This window comes from Panulirus ornatus, chromosome 22, assembly GCF_036320965.1.
Source record: "Panulirus ornatus isolate Po-2019 chromosome 22, ASM3632096v1, whole genome shotgun sequence".
NCBI lineage: Eukaryota > Metazoa > Arthropoda > Malacostraca > Decapoda > Palinuridae > Panulirus > Panulirus ornatus.
In genome coordinates, this window is record NC_092245.1 from 12,199,250 (window position 1) to 12,223,083 (window position 23,834).

The 23,834-nt window shown below is 38.8% G+C and overlaps 1 protein-coding gene across 2 annotated transcripts in view; it reads right to left on the reverse strand.

Annotated features, from left to right (window-relative positions):
- Positions 1-6,122: 6,122 nt before the first annotated feature.
- Positions 6,123-23,834, reverse strand: part of Kdm5 (Lysine demethylase 5) — a 79,971-nt gene continuing 62,259 nt past the window's right edge. For both annotated transcript variants that reach the window (XM_071676137.1, XM_071676136.1), the window contains 6 exons: positions 22,961-23,113; positions 20,534-20,696; positions 16,984-17,128; positions 16,390-16,573; positions 11,734-12,672; positions 6,123-11,340 (listed from right to left, as the gene is read on the reverse strand). In XM_071676137.1, coding sequence (XP_071532238.1) covers positions 11,251-11,340; positions 11,734-12,672; positions 16,390-16,573; positions 16,984-17,128; positions 20,534-20,696; positions 22,961-23,113 — 1,674 coding nt within the window. In that variant the 3' untranslated portion in view covers positions 6,123-11,250. The remainder of the gene's footprint in view (positions 11,341-11,733; positions 12,673-16,389; positions 16,574-16,983; positions 17,129-20,533; positions 20,697-22,960; positions 23,114-23,834) is intronic.

Consider the following 23,834-nt stretch of genomic DNA (forward strand, 5'->3'; position numbering starts at 1 on the left):
AATATTTGTTAAGTTTTTCGATCATGATTTCGGCATTAAGCAAACTTAATAAAAACATTGCAGTCTGTTCCTGTCCCACTTTAAAAACAACGGTAAATAGTAGTCTCAGAGATTTATAACTAGAAGGGATTGGGTTGATTAGTCAATGGTTTCAACATATTTTTCCCGAGAACACATTTTCTTTTCAAGGTCATGGCGATACCACCCACGAGTACAAAAGCTCTACTATTAAATAAAAAAGCTATGCTAACTGAACATAGTATAATGTGGATTTCACTCGGCACACAAACGTCGTCCACACCACCTAATTGAAAAGTTAAATATTTCTATTACTGGTATCTTTAACATGTCCTGACCTATAAAAACTTGGGTTAGATATATAAAGGAAGTCAAACAACAAGACCCATGCATCAAATACTACTTCAGGCAGCCTTCTTCTAAAAACAGCAACAAAGCACTTAAAAATTTACCCATTCACCAGGCCTGTCAATGCTTCGCCAATTTTTAGTTCCCCTTTCTGATATAGAGGGTGTATTTTGTCCTTTGAGTTCACATACTTTTGCATGCGTGATCGTTAAGTTATACACCTGAGTTCAGTTCTAAGCCACTATCTGGTGTACGTTTATAGAATTTCAAGTGATGCAAACAATTCTCCAACCTAAGGCTTCTGAGAGTCGGGTGCTGGTGGTACATCGTAACCGAGCCCGGGAATTTCCTGGGATCTCAGAAAATTAACAGTTCTCCATTCCACCCCCTCCCTCATCTTCCATACCCATTCTTGACCCTACAGCTCATGCCATAAAACCATAGTGGATAAAAACAGGATGACTAATAGAGAAGGGAAGGGGACCCGAAAGAAACTTTGTACCCCCCCCCTCCCGATAAAATTCCTCTCATGGGCCTTGCTCCAACCTCTCACTCAAAGTAGATCACCTTTACTCCCTAAAGACAAATTTCAGGACTTCAAATGACCTGTTTCTCCTTGAATAACTGCCTATAGCTACATCGTGTTACCATCCTCACTGAATTTGACTCCTAAATATCTACATTCACCAGCATCTTACCAGTTCTTTACCATTCACACTAATATTAAACTTTTATCTCCCAACCCTTTCGAGAACTACCTACCAAAACGTGTTACTTTTTCACACCCACCTCCTGTACCCTCATACATAAATCACTGAGTATTATTTACCTTTAACCTTTTATACACTCCACCCATACATGCATGTATCTGGGCAAATGCTTTACCAGTATACAGGCAGACTAATATTTCCAGCAGCAATTTCAGAGCCAAGTTCAGGTAGGAACACAGGGACATATTGGTACCAAATGCCTTCATAGGACATAATTACCCTTCAAGCATGAAATAAATATGCAAATTGTAAAGGTATTTGCTGCCATAAAGATTTTTTGCTAACGCACACACAAAGGTATATATTCATCCCTTTGGATGGAGACATATTGTCAAGATTTCCCTTTTTTTTTCTTTTTTTCCAAAAGAAGGAACAGAGGGGGCCAGGTGAGGATATTCCAAGAAAGGCCCAGTCCTCTGTTCTTAACGCTACCTCGCTAACGCAGGAAATGGCGAAGTTTAAAAGAAAGATATATATATATATATATATATATATATATATATATATATAATCTTTTTTTCTTTCTTTTACACTATTCGCCATTTCCCGCGTTAGCGAGGTAGCATTAAGAACAGAGGACTGGGCCTTTTTTGGAATATCCTCACCTGGCCCCCTCTGTTCCTTCTTTTGGAAAAAAAAAAAAAAAAGAGAGGGGAGGATTTCCAGCCCCCCCGCTCCCTCCCCTTTTAGTCGCCTTCTACGACACGCAGGGAATACGTGGGAAGTATTCTTAATCCCCTATCCCCAGGGTTGAGGGTCAATTCAATTGGGAGGTGAGTTTGAATGGAGAAAAACTGGAGGAAGTGAAGTGTTTTAGATATCTGGGAGTGGATCTGGCAGCGGATGGAACCATGGAAGCGGAAGTGGATCATAGGGTGGGGGAGGGGGCGAAAATTCTGGGAGCCTTGAAGAATGTGTGGAAGTCGAGAACATTATCTCGGAAAGCAAAAATGGGTATGTTTGAAGGAATAGTGGTTCCAACAATGTTGTATGGTTGCGAGGCGTGGACTATGGATAGAGTTGTGCCCAGGAGGATGGATGTGCTGGAAATGAGATGTTTGAGGACAATGTGTGGTGTGAGGTGGTTTGATCGAGTAAGTAACGTAAGGGTAAGAGAGATGTGTGGAAATAAAAAGAGCGTGGTTGAGAGAGCAGAAGAGGGTGTTTTGATATGGTTTGGTCACATGGAGAGAATGAGTGAGGAAAGATTGACCACGAGGATATATGTGTCAGAGGTGGAGGGAACGAGGAGAGGAGGGAGACCAAATTGGAGGTGGAAAGATGGAGTGAAAAAGATTGTGTGTGATCGGGGCCTGAACATGCAGGAGGGTGAAAGGAGGGCAAAGAATAGAGTGAATTGGAGCGATGTGGTATACCGGGGTTGACGTGCTGTCAGTGGATTGAATCAAGGCATGTGTATGGGGGTGGGTTGGGCCATTTCTTTCGTCTGTTTCCTTGCGCTACCTCGCAAACGCGGGAGACAGCGACAAAGCAAAAAAGAAGAAAAAAAAAATATATATATATATATATATATATATATATATATATATATATATTTTTTTTTTTTTTTTTTTTTTTTATACTTTGTCGCTGTCTCCCGCGTTTGCGAGGTAGCGCAAGGAAACAGACGAAAGAAATGGCCCAACCCCCCCCATACACATGTACATACACACGTCCACACACGCAAATATACATACCTACACAGCTTTCCATGGTTTACCCCAGACGCTTCACATGCCTTGATTCAATCCACTGACAGCACGTCAACCCCTGTATACCACATCGCTCCAATTCACTCTATTCCTTGCCCTCCTTTCACCCTCCTGCATGTTCAGGCCCCGATCACACAAAATCTTTTTCACTCCATCTTTCCACCTCCAATTTGGTCTCCCTCTTCTCCTCGTTCCCTCCACCTCCGACACATATATCCTCTTGGTCAATCTTTCCTCACTCATTCTCTCCATGTGCCCAAACCATTTCAAAACACCCTCTTCTGCTCTCTCAACCACGCTCTTTTTATTTCCACACATCTCTCTTACCCTTACGTTACTTACTCGATCAAACCACCTCACACCACACATTGTCCTCAAACATCTCATTTCCAGCACATCCATCCTCCTGCGCACAACTCTATCCATAGCCCACGCCTCGCAACCATACAACATTGTTGGAACCACTATTCCCTCAAACATATATATATATATATATATATATATATATATATATATATATATATATATATGTTAAAATTTCAATGTTGTTGAACCCATTTCCTTTACACTCATAAATAAATGATCAGTTCTCATACAATGGTATACTTTCCTTCCAATATCAGCGTCAGACAAAGAAATGGCCTCATTCATTCATATCTATAGTTTTTATGCATAATGGAACGAAACTTATAAGACCTCGTCTACAATTAGCCATACAGACCTTCCAGTGGATTCCCGACAACTTCATATGCCCTGATTCACCTAATTGACAGCACTTCCCCCTGCATATCCCTCCAATTTCCTATCATGCACTCCTCACACTCTCCTGCATGCTCAGCCACCATTCATTGCATATTTGGCTTCCCACTTTTACTCCACTTCTGATGCATACATCCTCTTAGTCATTCTCTCCATAAGTTCAAACCATTCAATCACATCCTTTTCAGCTCTGATACATATTCCTCGTAATACACCATCTCTTACCTCCCCTTCACCTTTTTATTTGCTTGCTTGAAGAGCCCTAATGTTTCAAAAACTTAAACATAATTTCCAACATATTCCTTATCTTCTGTATTTTGTCAGCTTAGACTCAAGCCTCACATCCATGAAGAAATCTTGGGACTAACATATCATTAAACATAACCATCTTTACCCTCACAGACAGTGAACTCTCTTTCCCATGACCTTTGCCACCACATCAACCCAATGGCTCATCTCAGCTTGAATTTGCTGCCATGACCAATCCCCGATACCTAAAAACACTTTCCTTCATTCGAGTTACCTCTGTTCAAACTGACTCTAACTTGTGTCTCTCCTATAATATTACTCATAATCTTTTGTTTACTCACATTTACTCTCCACTTTCACACAATCTCCCAAACTTTAGAGACCATTTTCTCAAATTATCACAAATCTGCCACAAGCATATTCTACATTTACAAAAAATAATATTAATTGCCTTCCAGCACTGACCCTAACATACACTACTTCCAACATGACACTGTAGATCAAGCCCTGTCCCCAAAACCCTGGCATACACTTCTCTCACTACCCCATGCAAAGCTTGAACAGCCATTGTGACATCACACCTGCCAAAGACTCGCCTTTCCCTGGAAACACTAGTACTCCTCTCTTCCAAATCAACTACACACTTTACTCTCTTGATAAGAACTTCTCATTGATTCTAATAGATTCCACAAGCATCTCTCAACTCTATCAAACACTCTCTCCAGATCAACAAATGCCACATACATATTCTTATGTTCCTCTTTATTTTTTCTAACTCAAGTTCTTCAAAGACAACACCTGATCTACACATCCTCTACCACTCCAGTAGCCTCACTGTTCCTCCCCAGTTGAAGGCTCTGTGTATTGTCACCACCTTTTCATTCGTGACTCTCTCATACATCTTATTAGGTACAGTTAACAAGCTTTTACCTTTATGATTCTTACACTGTGGTGCTGTATGCTGAAAAAGGACTAGTGACTGGGAATGTACCTGGTTTAAAATGAGGGGCATACATTAGTCTATGTACATGAGAAGGAAAGTTGGATTACATATTAAATGACTGGAATATAAAAGAGACTTTTTTTGGATGTAAATGTGTTGAGAGGGGCAGCTAGTGGGATGTTTGATTACTATCTTGTGGTGGCAACTGTGAACTTTTGTAGAGGTTATGGGAAAAGAAGAGAAAAGAAACAGCAATGGGGAGAAAATAGTGAAAGAGATTATGCTTGGAAAAGTGATGTGTGAAGTAATACTAGGAGAAAGTGAGTGTAGATTGACAAAAGGTGAGAATAAATGAAAAAAAGGGAAGCAAATGAGGAATGAGAGGTATTTTGGGAAGCAGTGCTTGCAAGTGTGAGAGAACATGTGGCACGCTAAAGGGCAGATAAGAAAGGTAGCAAGTGGTGGGATGAAGTAAATCCGTGGTACTTACAGGTAAGGAGTGCAAATGATTGGGAGATGTATAAGAGTGTGTGGCAGGAGGTCAAGATGAAGATGCAGGGGTTGAAAAAGGGGGCACATGAGAGTTGGGGTGAGCAGATATCTGTAAACTTTAGGGAGAACAAGATTCTGTTTTGGAAGGACGTTTTATGTGAAAAAAAATAAGGATCAAATAGGAACACAGGTAAAAGGGGCAAAAGGGGAAGTGGTAACAGGTAATGAGGAGGAGAGGAGAGGGATTGAGGATTTTGAAGTACTACTGAATATGTTGATGAAGTGACAGCTGTAGGGGTTTGTGATGGAGTGGTAAGTGGAGAGAGTCATGGAGAGTGGTTTGGTGAAGAGAGAAAAGGGGGTGAATGCCTTATGCGAGATGAAACGTGGCAAAGCGACTGAAGTAGATGGTACTGCAGTGGAATTTATTCAGAAAGTGGGTAAGGAGTTTGAGGAGGAGGAACTAAGCACTGCAGCCTTTTGTATATCTTTTCATGTCAGGCTATCTTTTCGATGATGAGAAAAAGAAAAAAATTTGAAATGAACGGTTTACAAAATATTCTACATCTACATTAATATTTCTTTCAAGTTTACACGCCTGACGAAGCAGTAAACCATTCTAGCAATAATCTTTCATCTTAATGGATATAACCAATCTCACATGGAGTATTTCAGTCCTAAACACATCTATACGACAAAATACTCAAAGCCCCTACTTATGAAACTCCATTGGATGACGTACATATTGCATCCATTCCTATACACTTTCAGATTTATAGTGAATAAGTCGTTATATATGTATGCAAGGCATGAGGGAAGAAAATCTCAGGAAAACTTCATGGTATTCTTTAATACCAAGAGCAGTGCAGCTAAACTAACACAGGTACAATGGTTAATTGAGGCACAAATCAGTAACATCTTCATGTGAAGGTGTAGAAAAAATAATCCACTGGTTATAGTTTGTCAATGATGGAAAATATCCCTCTAAACAAACATGAGAATAAGTCCAGAGGTGGCACAAGCTCTAAACATTAAAAGAAATAATTCCGCGATAATGTGCCCATGTCCATCACATAATTCGCCTCCGTATGGTACCTGAGCACTAGGAATTTATTACCAATTTGTCCTCTTTTTTTTTTTTTTTTGCCACAGGGAGGCACACTCAGTATAGACAACTCCAGAAGGAAAACAGTAAGGTTGTGTGCAATTAACAGTGGAAAATTCTCCATTGTCACTTAAGTATTGTCAATGTATCAATACTGTTTATCCCACAGGATAATCTTGTATGGAATATCCTAAACACAACAAAGCACATTCAAAGAAAAACATATCTAACAAAAAGGTAGAAAGAAATATACAAAGATTGTATTGGTATACTATATACAGTTATAATAATAATACTTGGTAAACAATTATACTAAAATAATGTATACAAAAAAATAAAAGCAACTCAGATTGGGTGGCTGAAGTGACAGTCATTAACAAGTAAAGTTTATGTGGCAACTGAGATCAAGTACCCAGCATGAGGGCAATGTGTTGAGTAATGACAACTGAGTGAAATAATGGAGTTTTCTTGAAAAAATAAATAAATACAAAAAACAATCAGCACCTTAATAGGCTTAACATGACACTTTAATGAAGTGTGAAATCCAACAATAGAAACCTCCAAGAAAATTTGTTACACTGTATCCCAATAACAGATGCCAAAACATGTTTAATATGATTTGTTTTTGAGCTAAATTTCTTCCATATACACTCATTATACATGCTTTGGTAAATCTGAAGGCTCAGTACACACCAAAATGATGCATAAAGTCAACATGAGATAGTGTACACAGTCAATGAGACTGACAGAGGCTATTTTCTATCAAGCCTTTCTAATACATATTTACCCCCATGAAGCAGCATAGTGTACATTAAAACACCTTCATACTTTGTGGCTACTCTGGTAGGGGAAGTAACAAACATTAGAAACAGGTCAGCTAGAATATATCCTCAGTAATGTTTACTCCAGAGAAAACTACTTAAAAAAAATGTAATGGCAGTTAATGCACAAATTTTTGGATACCCTTAGTAAAAGATTTGCCTACTTTTCTTTTATAGGCCTATAGTACGGTCAAACTCTACCGTTTATCAAAACTGCTAGTTTCTTCATATCACATTTTGGACATTCAAAATTACATTATAATCATGCTACAAACAAATAGCTCTTTCCATACATGTTAGATTCTATTTATACTTACATAATTGGCATTCACTTTTTAAAAAGGCCTATCAGCTATTAAAAATATTTTCCAATTCCAATACATGACTAGTGGAGCCTTACACATATCAATGAATGAAGAAACCTGCAAAGTACATAAGCAATACTGAATATTATAAGTTTTCTGTATATCAATTTTCTTTTTAAACTAAAATATTATCTATGGTTTTACATGAAATCGGTGAACTTGATGGACAAGGATTTGTACGTCTGAGGAAAAGATTTGGTGAGAATGACTAATATGAAGCAAATACTTCAGAAATATAGCAATTGCACATTTTAAAAGCACAGAATACAGCATTTAATCTACAGCATAACCCCTTCCACTATCAAGGGTTTGTACAAAACTATTTGCATTGGGACATATGGTAACACTGGAATCAAAGCTGAGGTTACCTTTTAATACTTATAAAGCTGATCCCACCCAATGGAGTGCTTACAAGACATAAAAAAAAAAAAAAAAATGACAGGCTGTACAAGAAACCTACAGTTCTGCAAAAGACTTATATGTAATCAAGGGCACTTTATCTACGACTAAATCTGCCCATAAACGAAGAAGACTGAGTCAGATCCAACTACCTACTCATCTATCTACTTACTCATACATAAACATATACACACGAAGAGAGAGAGAGAGAGAGAGAGAGAGAGAATAAGAGTAAATGAAGCCTTTTCCCCCCCTCTGCTGTTAGTACTACCTCACTAATGTGGGAAATAATGGCAGGTCAAAAGAATGGTGGAGAGGCTGAAAAAGAGGGCAAATGATAGTTGGAATTAGCAATTATCAGTAAAATTCGGGAAGAATTAGATGATACTTTGGAAGGAGGTTAATAGTAAGACAAAAACAAAATGAGAACAAGCGCGAACATCAGTGAAGGGGGTCAAACAGAGAAGTGCTAAAAGGTAGTAATGAGATGCCAAGGAGATTGAGTGACTTTGGGAAAGTGTGTGAAAGGGATAAGTAGTGAGCAAACAAATAAAAGCAAGTTTTTTGGTAAAGCAGAGCAGAGGGACATGTTAGTTGGGGTGTGAGTTTGAATGGATAGAACTTTGGAAAATGAAGTGTTTTAGATACTCAGAAGCGGACAGGGTAGTGAATGAAACCATGAAAGCAGAGGTGAGTCATACGGTGGATGAAGAGGTTAAGGTTCTGGGAGTATCGAGGAATGGGTGGAAAGAGAGGTCATTATCTAAGAGGGCAACACTAAGTATGTTTGAAGGTATTGTAATCCCAATGATGCTTGCTGTATGGATGCAAAACATGGGCGATGTATGTGGAGGAGGGTGAATGTGTTGGATATGAAATATTAGAGAATAACGTGATGTGAGGTGGTATGATCGATTAAGTAATAAAAAGGTAATACAGAAGTGTAGTAATAAGAAGAGTGTGGATGTGACAGCTGAAAAGGATGTGCTGAAATGGTTTGGACATATGGAGAGAATGAGTAAGGGGAGGTTGACAAGTAGGATATATGTGTCAGAAGTGGAAGACCAAACTGGAGATGGAAGGATGAAGCACTGTCAAAGAAGGACTGAACCAGGGCATATGAGGCAGTTGATGGAAGCCATGGAAAGTGGATAGGATGCTGTGGTATCGGTGCATTGCAACACTAAGAAAGCATGGATGTGAGCGAATGTGGCCAGAATTACTTTCCAAAAGGAGGAACAGACGAAAGGGCCAAACGAGGGTCTTCTATTCTCTAAGGTTAAGTCTGTTCTGGATGCTACCTCATTCACACAGGAAATAGTGAACATGTATGATTTAATATTGGATATATACACACATACAGAAACGGAAGGATTTATAAGTGGCATACATGGATCTGGAGAAAGTATATGATAGGACTGATAGAGATACTTTCTGGAGGGTATCATGAATTTATTGTGTAGACAGAATCCTATCAGAAGCGAGTTTTTATCCAAAGTGTAAAGCCTCCCTTGCATACACCATTCCATGCATTCTTTCACCATTTCTCTCCCTCTAGTATTCTTTTGCTCTATTAGCCCATGTAGCAGGCAGTCTTCCTCTCACACCGACCCTTTTAACTGTACTATCATACACTCTCCTTGTAAACTCCCAGGCTTGCATTCTTTCTACATGCCCAAACCACCTCAAAGGATTACATTTCACCCATTCTACCACTCCACAAATCATTCACCTTGAATTCCCAGCCATACCACATCTCTTATACACTCTTTCATTTCTTTCTTTATTCCATCTAATAACATCACATGCTCTTCTCAAATAGCTCATTTTCACAATCTGGATTCTTGACCTCTGTAACTCAATCCATGACAATGTTTTGGCTGCATAGGTCAAGGTTGGCAGGACTATGCTGTCCCTGTATACTCTTCATTATTCTATTAAGGGATCCAGTGACTCTTCTACCCTGTACAATCTATCCAATGACTCTTCTACCCTGTACTATCTCTCCTTTCATATCACCAAACTTATCCAAGACAGCTCCTAAATACTATGTCACCATGGCTTAAACCATGGCTGTTTAAGCTGTTTACAGATGGGGTAGTGAGGGAGATAAATGTGAGGGTTTTGAGGATAGGGAGACAGGTGGAGTCAGTTACTCTTTGAAAACAGAGTGCTGGTGGCAAATTTGAGTGAAAAACTGCAAAAGCTGGTTTCTGCATTTGGGAGTGTTTGAAATGAGAAAGTTGAGAGTAAAAATGAATAAAAGCAAGGTAATTAGGAATGGATATGGCAACAAATGGAACCAAGGAAGCTGAAGTCAGGCACAGACCAGGTGAGGAGGCAAATATCCTGGGCAAATTAAGGAATGGGTTGAAAGAAAGGTCACTGTCTTTATGGGCAAGGATGGGTATGTTTGATGGTATAGTAATCCTGACACTGATTTAAGGATGCAAAGTGCAATTGTAAAGGCATGATTGAGAAGATGGGGGTGGTTATGCTGGAAATTAAATAATTGGTGTAGGGAGGGTTGAATGAATAATAAAGGATTGGGTAAGAGAGAATTGTGGTAGTAAGAGAAGTATGTATGAGAGAGCTGAACAGGAAGTGCTGAAATGGCTTGGACACACACATACATACTTACCAAACATACAAATATATATACACACACAAAGAATTTGCCAATCATTCTTTCAAGAAATATGAATGAGACAAATTTAGCCTCAAATAAACTGCATATGACAAAAAATTCTTGAAGTAACGTTCTCTTTACCAAACTAAAGTTTCATCTGGGTTAAAGACCTGTCTCTTAAACATATAACATTCATGGGTTTCAGAAAAATATTACATCATAACATCCCCAACAGGTATTTTCATAATACTATCATTATTCAAGGTAATTTGGTTAGGAAAATGGTTTACCAGCTTTATTATACAGCAGAAAATTTTCAACACTCACTTGTACATTAGTCATACTGTATATCAATTTCCAAAATCTAAATTCTGGAGTTCAGCTATAATTCTAGTTAAATCTTGCCAGTTCTATTAATAAAATGTGTCATGGAATATTTTCTTCCTTTGGGATCTAATCAAATCCCATGGGAAAAGTTTCCTTAGTCTTTAACCTCTGATTACAATAAATTTTGTCAGATCAACAACCAGGCAAATCTTTTTATGACACAAAAGCCACAAGACCATATGTCTGCATCCTACTGTCACTGAGCTTAGATTACATATTTATATATAACTTGTGAATCAAAAAGAAGCGTTGGTTACTTCGAGGTAAGTGACTCCTTAGGCGGCAGGCTTGTAGCTAGGCTGAGGAGGATGTCCACACTCTCCTCTTCCGTCAACTCCCCTGGCTGTAAGTTAATGGTACATCAGTTCCCGAAAACCATTACAATCTAGAGGGTATCTTGAACTTTCAAGTTTCTCCATTACATTTTCCTTCCATTACAGTTCTTGGGTTCTAGCAGCTCTAGAACTTCAGCTCCATACTGAGGATCTAAAGGGGTAATTGCTGCATGGTATATTCATAAAACCCACAAAGTGCAGTATTTGGTAATTCCTGTACACTACATATGACAATGACCTAATAAAAGTGTTTTGCTACTACATGAAAAAGATGAAAAAAGAAAAATCTACAATTCTCTCAATTATGTGATATGAAGAAGAAATGCTCCTTGCTACTCTTAATACAAAAAATAACCTTGAATCTTGTTTGACCTTTAGAATGCATTATCAGTACCTCCTACCTTTGGAGCAGGTTGCTTGGTGGTGCACCTCAAGCACATGTACTCTTCATCTTCATGTACGTCGCCTGCCTTAAGCCCAACACATATGTAGTGGAACCAACCTTCACACCCATCACATTGTACCCAATCGACATTTTGTCCAGCTGGATGTTGGCACTTGCTTGCAGCACATGCCTCATCAACGTCGTCGTCGTCATCATCATCATCACTCTGTAAACTATTTGATGATGCTGACTGCATCTTTTTCTTTTTTCCAACACCAACATTCTTCTTCTTTGGGCCATCTTTACTGCTTGGTCCTCCTTCTTTCTTTTTCTTGTCTCCACTCTTTGTAATATTTAGTTTCTTCTTTACCACACCTTTTGTGGCCTTTCCATCAACAGATGTAGGACAAACTTTTGTGATCTTTGTCTTCTTGGGAGACTTTTGAGGAGATTTTGGCTGAATATCATCTTGCCCCTCCCCCTGAGATTTTCGCTTCTTTGGGGCTGATTTCTTTACCTTGCTTTCCTCACTACCATTACTGGAAGTGTTCAAGGACAGCAAGGTGTCTTCCAACATAGCAGGAGGATGGTTGGCAGCTTGTAAAACTCTCCATAAGTGTGTTGTCTCATCTAGGCTAACCTCCAAAAGTTCCCCCTCAACTAAAAGATCCTGTACTTGTGACCGTGTGTTCGAGGTAAGGGAGATCAAAGGGCCATCATGATTTTCCATTAGGGTAGCCACCAGACGACTCCATCGTGCTTTATCTAAATCTGTCTTCTTTTCCTTACTTTGTTTATGGCTAGAATAGGCATGTTCCCAACTTCCTTCCTCTGATTTTTTGTTTGTGTCCTTTTCTACATCCATCTTATTTTCACTATCTCCTTTACTTTCTTTTTCTCCATCTTCACTCAGCAATGAATCATCATTTGTAGATTCATCAACTTCCATTTTCTCCTGAAATAGAAACCAAAATAGTATGTCATCTCTATAAAGTTAGAACACAATAAATGACAAAACAGAAAAGCCGGATCAAAAATTTCTTTAGGCTCTGAATTCTATTTACAAATGATGTATCATTAATCTTAAGGATATTAAAAAAAAATAAGAAGTAAAAATTTCAAATTTCAAAAAAATTTCCAAGACTATAAAGACTCCAAGTGGGGAATAGCAAATGACGACAATAAAATCCCCAAGTCAAAAAGTTCACAATAAGAAATTTTAGATATGGACAGATAGTTATGCAACCCCAGAACCCCTGTTACAAGGCCTATACAGCTTCAAGACTGCACTTCATGTAGGGGAAAAGGTAAGGTGGACTCCTTTGAAATGGTAAAGTCATCAGTGAAGTTGTACACCTTTTCATTTGCTGCTGATGATAGAGATTTGTTGAAGGCAACCACAACTAAAAACACCTTACTGCATATGTTTTAGGAGAGTTGAGAAAGAATACTATAATTGTATTCCCATTGCGTCACTGAAGGTGACTAAATGGGTCAGGAAAAGGGAAACAGAAACCTTCCCCTTCTTGTCTTCAGTTTCTAAAAGCTGAAACAGAGAAAGGAGCCATATAAAGAGTGCTCATCTTCCTCAGTGGCTTATGCTGGGGTGTCTGAATGTATGAAGGATTAAAATATGCGAGAAATGAGTAGTAAATACGAGAGGAGGAAACTAGATATTCTGGTTTTGAGTGAGAGTTCAAGAGGAGAGGGGGATGACTGGTTTGGGAAAGTCCAGGTAGTAAAGTCTGGGATTTGTGCAAGGGCAAGAGCAAAGGAGTACCAATTTTGCTGAATGAGGAGAAAGAATGTGAGGGAAAGTCCCAGAATGAAGTGGGTCAAAATTAAAGAGTATGAAAGGCAAGTGATTATTAGTGCTTATGCATGAGGTAGAGAGAAAAAAAGGGAGAGAAGTGAGTTTTGGGATGAGCATGTCTGAAATTACAATCTCCTAACATTCCAACCCTTTCTGTATCTCCATCCTTTTTGCCTCCTCTGGCAACCCCAGTTTTTTTGTCTTCTATATTCTTTGCTTTTGTCCCCCCTCTTCTTTTGTGATTTCTTTTCATACTTGGTCACTGTCACACGCATTAATGAGGTAGCGCCGGGTACATACGAAGAAAGGCCACATCCACTCACATTCATTCTCTTGCTGTCATGCGTAATGCAATGAAATTATAGCTCCCTATCCACAACCAGGTCCCATAGACTTTCCATGGTTTACTCTGGATGCTTCACATGCCGTTATTTAGTCTACTGACAGCGCATCAACCCCAATATACATACCGTTCCAAGAAATTATCCCAGGCATGTGTTACACCCTCCTGCATGTTCAGGCCCCAATCACTCAAAACCTTTCTCACTCCATCCTTCCATCTCCAATTTGGTCTCTCGTTCTCCTTGATCCCTTCGCTTCTGACACATATAACCTTTTTGGCAACCTTTCTTCACACATTCTCTCTCTTCACACACATGTCCAAATCATTTCAGCACACCCTCTTCTGCTCTTTCAACCACTCTCTTTTTACTACCATACATCTTTCATACCCTTTCACTACTTACTCGATCAAACCACTTCATACTGCATTGTCCCCAAACATTTCATTTCTGACTAACTTCCCAAGGCCTTCTCATCCCCCACAGACTGCACACTCACTCTTCTCTCCAAGACTCTCGCATTTACCTCTCTCATCATCCCATCCATAAACAAGTTGAACTACCATGGTGACATGAAACACCCCAGCTGCAGACCAACCTTCACATGGAACCATTCACTCTCCTCTCTTCCTACTTATACACAAGCCTTACACTCTCGATAAAAACTTCTCTGCTTCTAGTACGTTTCCTCCCCAACTGTATATTCTTATGACCTTTCACAAAGCATCTCTAACAACTTTATCATATGCTTTTGCCAGATCCTTAATGCCTCATACAAATCCATCAGTTTAAGTATTTCTCGCACATTCTTTAAAGCAAACACTTGATCTACATATCCTCTACCACTTCTGAAACCACACTACTCCTCCACAATCTGATGCTCAGTGCATGCCTTCACCCCCTAAACCAATACCCTACCAGGTATACTCAACAAACTTATACCTCTGTAGTTTGAACACTATTCTTCATCCCCCGACCTTTGTACAATGGCACTATACAAGCATTCAGCCAATCCTCAGGTTCCTCACCATGATCCATACATACATTAAAAATCCTTGCCAACCAATCAACAACATTCACTTCCTTTCTCAATAAATTCAACAGAAGTATCATCCACTCCAGATGCTTTGACACATTTCATCTTATGCAAGGCTTTGACCACCTCTTCTCTCTTCACCATACCACTATCAATGGCACTCTTTTGTGTGTGTGTGTGTGTGTGTGTACTTACCCATTACTTATCTGTATTGTACAGGGAGTGAGTTTTACCCTTATGGGGCCTCATCTCTAGAACATATTCTACTATCACAACTTCTTTCATTCATGTATGTCATCTTACTTAACCATGTCCTCAGTCATCTTATTCCATTCATTCACCACTTTCTAACTAAAGAAGTCTTCTTTCCAGCATTTTTACGAATTCTCTTCCTGCTATGTCCTGTGATTACTCTTTCCTTACATCTTTTGAAGAACAGTCCAATGTATATGTCATCAATGTTTAAAAATCTAAAAGTTGTGATCAGGTCACTCCTCAATCTTCTCTCTTCTAAGATAGGCAAATCTAAAGCCGCTAACCTTATCTCCTGCACCTAAGCTCTCTTTATTCTTGTATATTTGCTGTCCTCCTCTATACATTCTCTATCAGCTCTTTGTACTTCTTAAGGTGCACTGACCAAACATGAGAAGCATATTCAATTCTGGTCTTATGCAAGATATAAACAGTTTTCTAAATATTTCCTTATCCATATACTTGAAAACTACTCTAGTACTTGTCAGAACATAGTCTGTCTCCTTAACTATTCTCCTACTGCAAGACTCTTGCGACAGGTTAGGGATGAAGTTAACCACTATGTCCTTCACACACAGAATCCTGCAGCTTATTTTCTGGTAGATTAAGATCACACCGAGGCCTTCTTTCACTATGTCCCATCCTTATTCCTCTATATCTGCTCAGGTTGAATTACATCAACCTTGTATCAGATCAACTTTGGAGTCTGTTTACCTCCCATTGTAAGTTGATGCAATCCTCTCCACTCTTCAATTCCTTCATGACCTTTGCATTGTGTTTGTGTGTGTGTGTGTTTAAAGTGTTACTGGGCAAAATATTCTGAACAATCCTCTGAGCATTACAGCTGAGCCCTGAAGGAATAAGAATCTGGAGGTGTTTGGATACTGACGTGGCAAGAGTCAGGTCTACTAACATCTACGAAGCAAACTGTCTTCATTCATTTTCTCATACTTTAATTCTCTTTCATCCAGGATGGCCACAATCAGGGCAAGTTTCTGCCAGTGACATGGCAAGGAAATATATAATAATAATAATAATAATAATAATAATAATATTTTTTTTTTATTATTATACTTTGTCGCTGTCTCCCGCGTTTGCGAGGTAGCGCAAGGAAACAGACGAAAGAAATGCCCCCCCCCATACACATTATTTACTATGAAATAATAATAATAATAATAATAATAATAATAATAATAAAAAAGAGGAAGTTTCACTCCATACTATACTCACATCATTTACTTGTGGTGAGACTGGTTTATGCTGTTTTGCTTGGGCTTCAATTAGCTTTTGTGAGAACACTGATAACTTCCCCAAAGCAGTGGTAAGTTCATCTGTTTTCATGAGTTGTCGAGCCCGGTCCTGCCATGACATGGCTCGTTCTGTTAAACACTGCAATGCCTCAGCCTCGGGTAATCTGATGGTACAAGATGACAAAGAATCAGAAATACTATCTTACAGCAAGAAAATTTCCATCATGCAATGAATATATTTTGCATAACATTCAAGGTAGCACAATACAGCCAAGGGAAAGAACTAAAGCATTTAAGCAATGAAATGAAATAATTCTCATCCTGCTAAAAGAAAAAGTGTTTCAGTATATTACGAGATGAAAGGGGTACTGGTTTTCCATTCATACCTAGCATGCTACTTCCTCCATGGAATCCATGTTATGCATAATTCCTGATCCAACTCACTGTGTACACCCCTCTAAAACCCCCGTCATCATTCACATCTTTCATTTACAGTCCTGCAGTATAGTAAGGCATAACAAACAAGATGATAATCTTTATCAATCATCTTATAAATTCTTAAACCTATGCTCACCTGACCGGCAATTTCTGAAGAGCTACAAGAAGAGCGAGGATTGTCTCAAGTCTTGGACGTCTTGAACGCTCACATGAAGGACACAAAAATCGACCTTCATTACTGAGCTTAACTTTGCTACGATGTGATGATGGAACACAGCCACCTGAAATGAAAGTTGACATGCAACTAATGGTTTAGAATATCCATACAAGGTAGATAATCCCTATGGATGCATGATTATGAATATTTTGTGACTGAACTGTATATCAAGTACACTTACCATCTAACTTACTTAAAATATAGGATAAATACCTGAGAAGAGGTAAAAATGTATTCAAAAAGTATATACAATAAAAAATGAACATAAAAAAAACGATTCAATATTTATATAGATTTGACCAAGGAATGGAATTCACTAGTACTAGAACTAACTGGTATCCTTAAAACAGAGTAAGATTTCAACAACAGACCATCTAAATATTGTCTAGCAGCCTAAATTTAAGAGAGAAACAAAAATAAAGAGAGAATGGTCATCTCACTCACTCCCTCTTCACTAAGTTCACAAGTACAACAGTGAGAACACAAACGTGCAATATATAAACATATATAAACATAAATGGGTATGTTTGAGGGAATAGTGGTTCCAACAATGTTGTATGGTTGCGAGGCGTGGGCTATGGATAGAGATGTGCGCAGGAGGATGGATGTGCTGGAAATGAGATGTTTGAGGACAATGTGTGGTGTGAGGTGGTTTGATCGAGTAAGTAACGTAAGGGTAAGAGAGATGTGTGGAAATAAAAAGAGCGTGGTTGAGAGAGCAGAAGAGGGTGTTTTGAAATGGTTTGGGCACATGGAGAGAATGAGTGAGGAGAGATTGACCAAGAGGATATATGTGTCGGAGGTGGAGGGAACGAGGAGAAGAGGGAGACCAAATTGGAGGTGGAAAGATGGAGTGAAAAAGATTTTGTGTGATCGGGGCCTGAACATGCAGGAGGGTGAAAGGAGGGCAAGAAATAGAGTGAATTGGAGTCATGTGGTATACAGGGGTTGACGTGCTGTCAGTGGATTGAAGCAAGGCATGTGAAGCGTCTGGGGTAAACCATGGAAAGCTGTGTAGGTATGTATATTTGCGTGTGTGGACGTGTGTATGTACATGTGTATGGGGGGGGGGGGTTGGGCCATTTCTTTCGTCTGTTTCCTTGCGCTACCTCGCAGACGCGGGAGACAGCGACAAAGTATAAAAAAAAAAAAAAAAAAAAAAAAAAAAAAAAAAAAAAAATATCTTGGTGTGGAGTTGGCAGTGGGTGGAACCATGGAAGATGAAGCGAGACATAAGGTGGGTACACAACAAAATTTTGCCATGATCACTTCCTTGTTACATAACACTCCCTACTTATCTTGTATTGCTGAATAATTCTGTTTCCCTACACAGATAGATGGATGTATATCTTTCTCTTCATCTTTCAATCATTGACAATTATCCCTAAAAAAATTTGTGGAAAAGATTTGGATTTTCTCCTGCCTTGTCCAATTCACTCTTTTCAAAGTTTCTTTATTCCAACTTCCTTATCCTTCTATAATTGCGCCTTGCTTTCTCATACCTTGCAAAAATTGGCTGGCTGAAGTGTCACCTATATCTTTTGAAAGAAAGTTGAGTAAATGTGAATAAGAGCAAGGTTATTAGGTACAGTAGGGTTGAGGGTCAAGTCAATTGGGAGGTGAGTTTGAATGGAGAAAAACTGGAGGAAGTGAAGTGTTTTAGATATCTGGGAGTGGATCTGGCAGCGGATGGAACCATGGAAGTGGAAGTGGATCATAGGGTGGGGGAGGGGGCGAAAATTCTGGGAGCCTTGAAGAATGTGCGGAAGTTGAGAACATTATCTCGGAAAGCAAAAATGGGTATGTTTGAAGGAATAGTGGTTCCAACAATGTTGTATGGTTGCGAGGCGTGGGCTATGGATAGAGTTGTGCGCAGGAGGATGGATGTGCTGGAAATGAGATGTTTGAGGACAATGTGTGGTGTGAGGTGGTTTGATCGAGTAAGTAACTTAAGGGTAAGAGAGATGTGTGGAAATAAAAAGAGCGTGGTTGAGAGAGCAGAAGAGGGTGTTTTGAAATGGTTTGGGCATATGGAGAGAATGAGTGAGGAAAGATTGATCAAGAGGATATATGTGTCGGAGGTGGAGGGAACGAGGAGAAGAGGGAGACCAAATTAGAGGTGGAAAGATGGAGTGAAAAAGATTTTGTGTGATCGGGGCCTGAACATGCAGGAGGGTGAAAGGAGGGCAAGGAACAGAGTGAACTGGAGCGATGTGGTATACCGGGGTTGACGTGCTGTCAGTGGATTGAATCAAGGCATGTGAAGCGTCTGGGGTAAACCATGGAAAGCTGTGTAGGTATGTATATTTGCATGTGTGGACGTATGTATATACATGTGTATGGGGGTGGGTTGGGCCATTTCTTTCGTCTGTTTCCTTGCGCTACCTCGCAAACGCGGGAGACCAAAAAAAAAAAAAAAAAAAAAAAAAAAAAAAAAAAAAAATCTCGAAACTCCTCTCCTTTAACATCTTTTATCAAACCAGTTTTTTCTGTTTTAAGGATTCCCTCTGTCATCATAAAAGTGAGCCAGAACTTGTGCTTGCATGTTTTAATTAAGTACAAAGCTGTGCTGTCCTTCGTTTGAGATCATTTTTAGAAAGACATTTCATTATGTTTCTTTAATGCTCTCTTAAATATTTTAATTGTGGGCTACTTAAGAGAGATTGGTCTATAATGATTCAGCAGCAATTTGGAGGAGGGGGGATAAGATCCTTAGAAGTGTGTGGAAGCATAGGTCCACTGCCTATGCAAGCATGGGATATATTTGGGGGTATGTGGTGTGAGGTAGGATGGTCACGTATGGAATCAAAACGTACGAAAGGTGTGGTACTGAGTGCAAAGTGACAGAGAGCCAACCATGATGTGCTGAAATTATTTTCATTCCATTATACTTAATCGCTGTCTGCTGCATTTGTGAGGTAGTGCAAAGAAACAGATGAAAGAATGGCCCAACCCACCCACATACACATGTATATACATAAACGCCCACACATATTGTGTTGTGTTGAAATTATTTGGACATATTCTCTGATGAGCTATCTATCTATCTGTATCCCTCATGCTTCTCTCTGGGAACTCCCTCAAGAGGATGGTCATGGCATAACTGCTGAACTCTAAAGATAATGAGCAAAGCGGGACTAAAGAGGACATACATATCAAAAGTGGAGGGAGATGGGGGATGTGCCTACCTTCCTAGAGTATATATGACAAAATTTTGCCACATTGGCCTTTAAATACATGTCTTGTTATTGAATCATACTACTTCTCTTACACTGTCACTCCTTTTGTACAACTTCCAATGTGAGATTCACCAAAATTGGGTGCTGTTGTTTATATGGTTCATCACGAAGTTGGAATTTGAGTTCTTTTTTATTGTAATTTACATATAGAGAAAGGTCTAGAGTAACTTATCACAGAACATAATCACTAGAATGCAAAAGCTAATAACTATAATTAGTAAAACACATACTGTGAAACAAGTCGAGGCATAGGGAACAGGTGAGCATATTGGGCTGAGGGGGTTTATGGCACACACAAAAGGTGGCTCCCTCTTGAGGGGAATCACCATCACGTTTATTGCGATTGTGAGTCCTCAAAGCTCTCATAGCTCCAAGCTCCCGGTCCTCACATTCCTGTAGAAAAAATGCCAAAGAACACAATCAATACTACAAAAGTCAACATTCAAAAGTAAATGCAGAATATTTTCTCCTTCATACACCTCAAAGGCTTTTATGCTAAACCACATCAAAATCAACCAGTATGAAGAACTGAAGAACTTCCAAAGTATGTGGTGATCATAGCATGGAATATCTGTAACACATCTGAACATCACTGGCTGAAATGTACAATGGAGGAAAAATACGTTGAAAACTGAAAATGGGCTTCTTTGGTGACCTTTGACAATGTCTCCCTTATTTTGGGTTGACATAATAACCATGCAATATAAATTCACTCAACACTGCAGTGAAGATAACAGTGTTCCAGTGTTAATGGTAACGTTGACCTGTGTCAGATTTTTCAAATGAATGATTCTGTCCTTTGGATAAACGAAATAAATAATTCAAGTACACTACCTCAAAAATAAACGATTAAAAGTTTCAAAAAGTAGCTTACAAAAAACAATATAAAATAACTTTTAAGTCACTTTCATTAAAGTAGACCAAAAATCTCAATCTTCTATCTGCATCAACCATCGAAAAATAAATCATAAAAAGTTTTTAATGGCAAAAAAATAAGCACACGAAACTATTACTCATCACAACATAATCATTATAGAGTCCAAAGAGCCCTTTCATCGATGTCCAAAAGCTTTCCTTGCAAGAGCAGGGTAATGATAGACCCCTCATGAGTGAAATGGTCTTAAAAAGACAGAAGTCCCTTCCATGCCCACTTGATGATACATCCTCAGTGAATGTGACTACTCACTTACGGTGTAACCAATACCAAGGAATATTAAACCATATCATTATTTTTTTTTTTTTTTTTTTCCAAAGGAAGGAACAGAGAGGGGGGCCAGGTGAGGATATTCCCTCTAAGGCCCAGTCCTCTGTTGATAATGCTACCTCGCTAATGCGGGAAATGGCGAATAGTACGAAAGAAAGAAAAGATCATTATTACATGACAGCTAGAGACTGAGTGTGAACGAATGGGGCCTTTGTTGTCTTTTCCTAGCGCTACCTCGCACACATGAGGGGGAGGGGGTTGTTATTCCATGTGTGGCGGGGTGGCGATGGGAATAAAGGCAGACAGTATGAATCATGTACATGTGTATATATGTATATGTCTGTGCGTGTATATATATGTGTACATTGAAATGTATAGGTATGTATATTTGCGTGTGTGGACGTGTATGTATATACATGTTTGTTGCATTAAAAAATAGGGTATACCTATCATATATTAAATATACATTAGCAACAATCTGAAAAATATGATATACCTAGAGTGCACATAAAAAAGTGTTACGTGTTTGTCAAAAGTAAATATTGGGTTAAGGGGTGGATATTTAGTGTCCAATGACTCATTTTGGTACAAAGGTACTTTATAAGTATGGTTTTTGTTGTAGGATTGGGGGATCTGGGAGTAAATGTGGCTGAAATATGACAGCTGATAGGTGATTATGAAATGGGAATGAAGACTGCTTCAGGAAAGAGAAAGAGGCTACAGAAGACCTGATGTCAGTCAATAAAAACCAAATTGAAAGAGCTATATGAAATGCACAGCCTCCACACACTTCTCTAAATGAGACGAAAGAAACAAAACAGATAGAATTACGTTTCAGTTCCTAAATAGATCTGAAATGTTAATACTAAGAAATTCCTCAAAATCTTCTTTTTCTTTCATACTATTCGCCATTTCCTGCATTAGCGAGGTAGCGTTAAGAACAGAGGACTGGGCCTTTGAGGGAATACCCTCACCTGGCCCCCTTCTCTGTTCCTTCTTTCGGAAAATTAAAAAAAAATGAGGGGAGGATTTCCAGCCACCCGCTCCCTCCCCTTTTAGTCGCCTTCTACGACAAAAAAGAAGCAAAGTGAAGAGACAATGAGTATTGAGATCATTACAAGTGAAAGAAACTGAAAGGAAAAAGAAACAGGTTAAGAGACTGGGACCATGACTATAAGGCTTCCTTTCAACAGGCACAAAGAAGTATTAATAATTTAGTAATCACAACATGATTCATATAAAAAAGGAGCACAACACAGCTTCATTAACTTACTTGACAGTGGTATTAAGATAATCAAAAATGGAAGAAACTGACAGAAAAAACAAAGGTTAAGATATGGGGACCATGACTGTAAGAACTCCCTCCCCACTGGCACAAAGGGATACTCATAGTTAAAATATCAGACATAATAAGTCATATCAAAAAGAAACATAATACAGCTTCAAAACATACCTTGAAAGCTTTTACAACTGTTGGTGAATTAGCTGCATCTTCAAGGCTTATATCTAAAAGCTGAGCTTGCTGCTGTTGTGCAGACATTTCTTCCCGTTTGACACGTTTCCGTTTACCAGACACAACACCAATATCAGTTCTTGGCACTAACACCTGATGAAAAAGTCAAATATCAAATGCAAAAGTACTAACAAGTCTAGCTAAACAACTTCTACCACCTGTGCCAGTTTATATTTTTGAAGGTTGAGAATTGCAATGCATATACTCTACAATCCAAAATTATTGTTAGTTCATCAGTCATTTAAACTTTACACATGCAAACACACAAGCAGCAATCACCTACATGGATAGGTAACCACAAAATTGCTTGTGGAAGATGTATGTCTAATATCTTTTGGAATCTTGCAATCTGGAATGCAATATTCACACTCCTACTCTCCTAACCGTTTATCTTTAGCTCTTATTGTCTATATGCTCCTTATGATTAATCTATCAACAAACAAGTCAAAATTTCAATTAGAGGAGAATTCTTTAGTCTTCATAATGTCTACATAGTTCCATTTCACATGCATCCATTCCTACCAGATTTTCTGCTATTCCAAGTTTACCTTGCCAGCAGAGTATCACAGATTATAAGAACTTACCCTCAATTATCCAGCAAACTTCCAACCAGATTATTTTATGCAATTCTTTATGGAATTGTGGCAGTAAGGTAAGATATAATGTCTACTAAACCAATAAGAACTTACCCTCAATCATCCAGCAAACTTGCAACCCGAGTATTTTATGCAATTCTTTACGGAATTGTGGCAGTAAGGTAGGATCTAAATAAACCTTATATACCTTATATACTTGGAGAGAATGAGTGAGGAAA